Here is a 7,500-nt window from a genome sequence, read left to right on the forward strand (position 1 = left end):
GGCCCACCGTGCCCGTGCCAGCCCTTTGAACGAGCTCTCCGATTAGTCCCACTCCCCCCTATTCTTTCCCCACAGCCCTGCAAATTTCTCCTTTTCAAGTATTTCTCCAATTCCCTTTTGAAAGTTACGATTGAATCTGCTTCCACCGCCCTTTCAGGCAGCGCGTTCCAGATCACAACAACTCACTGCGTAAAAACATTCTCCTCATCTCCCCTCTGGTTCTTTTGCCAATTACCTTCAATCTGTGTCCTCTGGTTACCGACCCTCCTGCCACTGGAAACAGCTTCTCCTTATCTTATCTATCAAAACCCCTCATGATTTTGAACGCCTCTATTAAATCTCCCCTTAACCTGCTCTGCTCCAAGGAGAACAATTCCAGCTTCTCCACGTAACTGAAGTCCCTCATCCCTGGTACCGTTCTGGTGAATCTATGCACCCTCTCCAAGGTCTTGACATCCTTCCTAAAGTGCGGTGCCCAGAATTGGACACAGTACTGTCGCTGGGGCCTAACCGGTGATTTATAAAGGTTTTGTACTCGCTGCCTCTGTTTACAAAGCCAAGGATCCCTTGTGCTGTTTTAAGGTTTAGACCCTGGGCTACCCTCGATGGCTCCGTGGGGTCAAGCAGCAAACTCGGTGGGTGGTGACGCCGGCGCTGTTGGATTGCGAATGGTCAGTACTGACCCTGCTCTGGTTCTCCTGCTCAGGCCTCAACACCCAACTGATGGAACTTCTCCAAACCCGCGATGACCTGAAGACTGAGCAAGACGCCATGTTGGTGGAAATTGGAGACTTGACGCACTGAATGGAAATGAAGGTGGGTGTAGGGGTCACTTAAAGGGGTCAGATATCTACCGCGCTGCTCCTAGAGGGGAAGATATCTACCGTGCTGGTCCTAGAGGGGAAGATATCTACCGTGCTGGTCCTAAAGGGGAAGATATCTACTGTGCTTGTCTTAAAGGGGTCAGATCTACTGTGCTAATCTTAAAGGGGACAGATCTCTACTGTAGCCTTAAAGGGGCCAGATATATACTGTAAAAGGGGACAGATATCTACTGTGCTAGTCTTAAAGGGAACAGATATCTACCGTGCTAATCTTAAAGGGGACAGATATCTACTGTAGCCTTAACTGGGCCTAATATCTATGGTACTAGACTTAAAGGGGACAGATGTCTATGGTGCTACCCTTAAAGGGGACAGATGTCTACTGTAAAAGGGGACATCTATCTACTGTGCTAATCTTAAAGGGGACAGATATCAACCATGCTAGTCTTAAAGGGGACAGATAGCTACTGTGCTAGTCTTAAAGGGGACAGATAGCTACTGTGCTAGTCTTAAAGGGGACAGATGTCTACGGTGCTAGTCTTAAAGGGGACAGATCTACTGTGCTAGTCTTGCATGGTCGATATCTGTCCCCTTTAAGACTAGCACGGTAGATATCTGTCCCCTTTAAGACCAGCACAGTAGACATCTATCCCCTTTTAGTCTTAAAGGGGTCAGATACCTACGGTGCTACCCTTAAAGGGGACAGATATCTACGGTGCTGGTCTTAAAGGGGACAGATATCTACGGTGCTGGTCTTAAAGGGGACAGATATCTACGGTGCTGGTCTTAAAGGCGACAGATATCTACCGTGCTGGTCTTAAAGGGGACAGATATCTACGGTGCTGGTCTTAAAGGGGACAGATATCTACCGTGCTGGTCTTAAAGGGGACAGATATTTACCGTGCTGGTCTTAAAGGGGACAGATATCTACGGTGCTGGTCTTAAAGGGGACAGATATCTATCAAGTGCTTTGGGACGTCCTGAGGTGATGAAAGGTGCTGTATAAATGCCAGTTCTTTATTTATCTGGTTCCTCTGCTCTCTGTGTAAACTCACCAGCCATTGGGGGGGAGAGGGGAGATGAATGGACCCTTTCTAACAGATCTGGATTCTTCCCCCTCAGGTTCTGTGTTAATCCAGCCAAAGAACGAAATAAATGAAGAGGTTTACGCCATAGGGATTAAAAAAGGTTTTGGTTTTTTTTGCGAATTTTGCACCTGAGGGGAAAATCTCTAATTCCGGATTCTGATGCGGGATTGGAACCCAGCCAAGGCCGGTGGATGTCCCGGCACCAAGAAGAAGAGGACACAGCACCTCCAGACCGGCTCGGATCCATGCGCCTGCTTCAGTGGCTGGAGGCAAGCGAGGAACATCGGAACAGGAGGAGGCCATTCAGCCCCTCGAGCCTGCTCCGCCATTCAATGAGACCGTGGCTGATCTGCGACCTAACTCCATCTACCCGCCTTTGCCCCATGTCTCTTAATACCTTTGGTTAACAAAAATCTATCAATCTCCGATTTAAAATTAACAATCGACCCAGCGTCAATCACTGTTTGTGGAAGAGAGTTCCAAACTTCGACCACCCTTTGTGTGTAGACGTGTTTCCTAATCTCACTCCTGAAAGGTCTGGCTCTAATTTTTAGACTCTGCCCCCTAGTCCTCGACTCCCCAACCAGCGGAAATAATTTCTCTCTCTCTACCCTATCTTAATATCTTGAAAACTTCGATCAATCACCCCTTAACCTTCTACATTCCAGGGAATACAACCCTAGTGTGTGTAATCTCGCCTCGTAATTTAAAATTTCATTAAAAAATCCGTTGTTTTCAAATTCCAGTAGTCAAATAGTCCAATAGGATCCTTTCCTTAGAACGTGCAGCACAGAAACAGGCCATTCGGCCCCACTGCTCCGTGCCGGTGTTTCTGCTCCGCACCAGCCTCCTCCCACCCTCCTTCATCTCACCCCATCAGCATATCCTTCCAGAAATTCCTTTCTCCCTCATGTGTTTATCGAGCCTCCCCTTAAATCCATCTATACTATTCACCTCAACCACTCCCTGTGGAAGCGAGTTCCACATTCTCACCACTCTCTGGGTAAAGAAGTTTCTCCTGAATTCCCTGTTAGATTTCTTGGTGACTATCTTATATTGATGGCCTCTAGTTTTGCTCTTCCCCACAAGTGGAAACACTCTCTCTGTATCCACTCTATCAAAACCTTTCATCATTTTAAAGACCTCGATTAGGTCACCCCTCAGCCTTCTTTTTTCAAGAGAAAAGAGACCCAGCCTGTTCATCCTTTCCTGATAGGTATACCCTCGCATTTCTGGTATCACCCTTGTAAATCTTCTCTGCACCCTCTCCAGTGCCTCGATATCCTTTTTAAAAATATGGAGACCAGGATTGTACGCGGTATTCCAAGTGTGGTCCAACCAAGGTTCGATACAAGTTTAGCATAACTTCTCTAACCTCCAAGCGCCACCAGTGGCCCTCCCACCACCCCACACGGCCCAGACAGACTAGCTGGGGCTTTGAGCCTAAGGGTGGGGGCCAATAATATACCTTACAGGCAATTGTGCGTAAGCCTGTGACAGCACTTCACCTGTCGATCAGTATTCTCTTTGATCATTTTATGATTTTTATATTTAAATATATATTTTTTTAAATTGCTGGTTCCCTTTCTTATATTAACTTTCACCACTAGGTGCTGTTGAATGCAAAAAATATTCAGTACTGAAATAAAGTTTTATGAAACTGAGAAATGTGCTTTTTCCCCCCCACACTTTTTAAAAGCTAGGTGACAGCTGAGGCTCAGTCAGTCGCACTCTATCTATCTCTCTCTCGCCCCAGAGTCAGAAGGTCATGGGTTCAGAGCCCCACTCCAGCACAAAAACTAGGCTGACACTCCAGTGCAGTACTGAGGGAGCGCCGCACTGTCGGAGGGGCAGTACTGAGGGAGCGCCGCACTGTCGGAGGGGCAGTACTGAGGGAGCGCCGCACTGTCGGAGGGGCAGTACTGAGGGAGCGCCGCACTGTCGGAGGGGCAGTACTGAGGGAGCGCCGCACTGTCGGAGGGGCAGTACTGAGGGAGTGCCGCACTGTCGGAGGGGCAGTACTGAGGGAGCGCCGCACTGTCGGAGGGGCAGTACTGAGGGAGCACCGCACTGTCGGTGGGGCAGTACTGAGAGAGCGCCGCACTGTCGGAGGGGCGGTACTGAGGGAGCGCCGCACTGTCGGTGGGGCAGCACTGAGGGAGCGCCGCACTGTCGGTGGGGCAGTACTGAGGGAGCGCTGCACTGTCGGAGGGGCAGTACTGAGGGAGCGCCGCACTGTCGGAGGGGCGGTACTGAGGGAGCGCCGCACTGTCGGAGGGGCGGTACTGAGGGAGCGCCGCACTGTCGGAGGGGCGGTACTGAGGGAGCGCCGCACTGTCAGAGGGGCGGTACTGAGGGAGCGCCGCACTGTCGGAGGGGCGGTACTGAGGGAGCGCCGCACTGTCGGAGGGGCGGTACTGAGGGAGCGCCGCACTGTCGGAGGGGCGGTACTGAGGGAGCGCCGCACTGTCGGAGGGGCGGTACTGAGGGAGCACCGCACTGTCGGAGGGGCGGTACTGAGGGAGCGCCGCACTGTCGGAGGGGCAGTACTGAGGGAGCGCCGCACTGTCGGAGGGGCAGTACTGAGGGAGCGCCGCACTGTCGGAGGGGCAGTACTGAGGGAGCGCCGCACTGTCGGAGGGGCAGTACTGAGGGAGCGCCGCACTGTCGGAGGGGCAGTACTGAGGGAGCGCCCCACTGTCGGAGGGGCAGTACTGAGGGAGCGCCGCACTGTCGGAGGGGCAGTACTGAGGGAGCGCCGCACTGTCGTAGGGGCAGTACTGAGGGAGTGCCGCACTGTCGGAGGGGCAGTACTGAGGGAGCGCCGCACTGTTGGAAGTACCGTCTTTCGGATGTGACGTTAAACCGTGGCCTTGTCTGCTCTCTCAGGTGGACGTTAAAGCTCCCGTGGCTCTGCTGGAAAATGCACAGGGAGATTATCCGTTGACTCGGACAAATATTCCTCCCTCAATCAACATCTTCAAAAGTCGATTAACTGGTCATTCGTTCTTTAGCTGTTTGTGGGATCTTGCTGTGTTTGCCCGTACGCCAACAATGACTACACGTCAAAGGTACTCCGTTGGCTGTGAAGGATGTACTGATGAGGTGCGCTGTAAATTCTAGTTTGTTTACTCTTTTTCCTCTTTCTCTTGAAGCAGCGGCATGGGACAATGTTTAAAAACTCATAAGAACATAAGAAATAGGAGCAGGAGTCGGCCGTTGGGCCCCTCGAGCCTGCTCCGCCATTCAATAAGATCATGGCTGATCTGATCTTGGCCTCAACTCCACTTCCCTGCCCACTGCCTGTAACCATTGACTTCCCTGGAGTTCAAAAATCTGTCTATCTTCACCTTGAGTATATTCAATGGCCCAGCCTCCACAGCTCTCTGGGATAGAGAAATCCATGGATTCGCGACCCTCTGAGAGAAGAAATTTCTCCTCATCTCTGTTTTAAGTGGGATGTGGGCATCGCTGGCAAGGCCGGCATTTATTGGCCATCCCTAATTGCCCTTGAGAAGGTGGTGGTGAGCCACCTTCTTGAACCGCTGCAGTCCGTGTGGTGAAGGTGCTCCCACAGTGCTGTTAGGGAGGGAGTTCCAGGATTTTGACCCAGCGACGATGAAGGATCGGCCGATATATTTCCAAGTCAGGATGCTGTGTGACTTGGAGGGGAACTTGGAGGTGGTGGTGTTCCCATGTGCTTGCTGCCCTGCTCCTTCTAGGCGGTAGAGGTCGCGGGTTTGGGAGGTGCTGCCGAAGAAGTCTTGGCGAGTTGCTGCAGTGCATCTTGTAGACGGTACACACTGCAGCCACGGTGCGCCGGTGGTGGAGGGAGTGAATGTTTAAGGTGGTGAATGGGGTGCCGATCAAGCGGGCTGCTTTGTGGACAATCTGGGTTTGCAAGACACCCCTTCTTTACACGAGTATCTCACGAGTATCTCAAAGTGAATTACGAAGCTGGAGAGGAGGCAACATTAACCGTGATGTCCCAAGGCGCTTCACAGGCGCGTATTAAGACAGAATTTGACACCGAGCCACATAAGGGAGATATTAGGCCAGGTGACCTAAAGCTTGGTCAAAGAGGTGGGTTTTAAGGAGCATCTTAAAGGAGAGAGAGGCGGAGAGGTTTAGGGAGGGAATTCCAGATCTTAGGGCCCAGGCAGCTGAAGGCACGGCCGCCAATGGTGGAGCGATTAAAATCGAGGCGTTGCTTAAACGGGAGCCAATGTAGGTCAGCGCGCACAGCGGGGAGATGGGTGAACGGGACTTGGTGCGAGTTAGGACACGGGGCAGCTGAGATCTGGTTTACGTAGGGTGGAATGTGGGAGGCCAGCCAGGAGTGTGTTGGAATAGTCAAGTCTAGAGGTAACAAAGGCATGGATGAGGGCTTCAGCAGCAGATGAGCTGAGGCAAGGGCGGAGACGGGCGATGTTATGGAGGTGGAAGTCTGTGTGGTCCTGGTGACGGTGCATTCCGAACCTTTCAACATACTTTTTTCTGTAATGTACTCGATGGCTGCCGCCGGCTATTTCTAGCCCTGCAGCGGAGAGGGTAATTGCCAAATGTTGTTCTCTTATCTTGTGGCAGATGGTCCTAATAGTTTCAATTAACTGTTACGTGCTCTCTGTAATCTGTCTTCCCCTGACCATTTAGCTCTCGCCCGAGCAGTCCATTCGTCCTGTTTTTCCTTCCTGAACAAACAGTTCGGGATTGAAATGTGTCGAGCGAGCATTTAAGCTGTTTGCACAAACAGCCCCATTAGGCACCTTTTGATTCTGTACATAATGTTTTGCTAAAATGTAGAGGTTATGGACTGCAGCCGATCCCAGGCTGGAAAACTGGATCCTGCTCTCTCTCCCGCTCCCGCACCTCTGGCGTTCCCCCAAGGATCTATCCTCGGCCCCCACCCCCACCACCCCCCCCCCACCTTCCTATCTCTCATCTACACACCGCCCCTCGTCGACCTCGTCAGAAAACACAGCGTCAGTTTCCACACGTACGCCGAGGACACCCAGCTCTGCCTCAGCACCGCCTCTCGCGATCCCCTCCGCTCTCTCTGGTTTGTCACGCTGCTTGTCCGGCACCCAGTCCTGGGGGGGGGAGTACATTGGGAAGACCGAAGCCATCGTCTTCGGTCCTCGCCACAAACTCTGTTCTCCAGCCACCGACTCCATTCCTCTCCCTAGCATCCGTCTGAACCAGACTGTTCGCAACCTCGCCGTCCTATCGGACCCTGAGCTGAGCTTCCTGGAGTTTAGAAGAATGAAAGGGGATCTCATTGAAACTTATAAAATTCTAACAGGACTGGACAGACTAGATGCAGGAAGGATGTTCTCGATGGTCGGGGAGTCCAGAACCAGGGGTCACAGTCTAAAGATAAGGGGTAAGCCATTTAGGACAGAGATGAGGAGGAATTTCTTCACCCAGAGAGTGGTGAACCTGTGGAATTCTCTACCACAGAAGACAGTTGAGGCCAATTCATTAAATATATTCAAGAAGAGTTAGATATATTTCTTAAGGGATCAAGGGATATGGGGAGAAGGCAGGGACAGGGTACTGAATTTGGATGATCAGCCATGATCTCATTG

At 51.7% G+C, this 7,500-nt stretch overlaps 1 protein-coding gene across 5 annotated transcripts in view; it reads left to right on the forward strand.

Annotated features, from left to right (window-relative positions):
* Positions 1–3,574, forward strand: part of LOC147091059 (schwannomin-interacting protein 1-like) — a 26,081-nt gene extending 22,507 nt beyond the window's left edge. For 4 of the 5 annotated variants that reach the window (XM_085977514.1, XM_085977517.1, XM_085977515.1 and 1 more), the window contains 2 exons: positions 707–816; positions 1,947–3,574. In XM_085977514.1, coding sequence (XP_085833640.1) covers positions 707–804 — 98 coding nt within the window. In that variant the 3' untranslated portion in view covers positions 805–816; positions 1,947–3,574. Of the gene's footprint in view, positions 1–706; positions 817–1,946 lie in introns of those variants that run through there. The other variant, XR_015075364.1, reaches the window with a different exon arrangement.
* The last annotated feature ends 3,926 nt before the right edge of the window (positions 3,575–7,500 follow it).

Source organism: Somniosus microcephalus, unplaced genomic scaffold (genome assembly GCF_052327205.1).
Source record: "Somniosus microcephalus isolate GS21.2 unplaced genomic scaffold, FLI_Smic_1.0 unresolved_chr4, whole genome shotgun sequence".
Taxonomy (NCBI): Eukaryota; Metazoa; Chordata; class Chondrichthyes; order Squaliformes; family Somniosidae; genus Somniosus; species Somniosus microcephalus.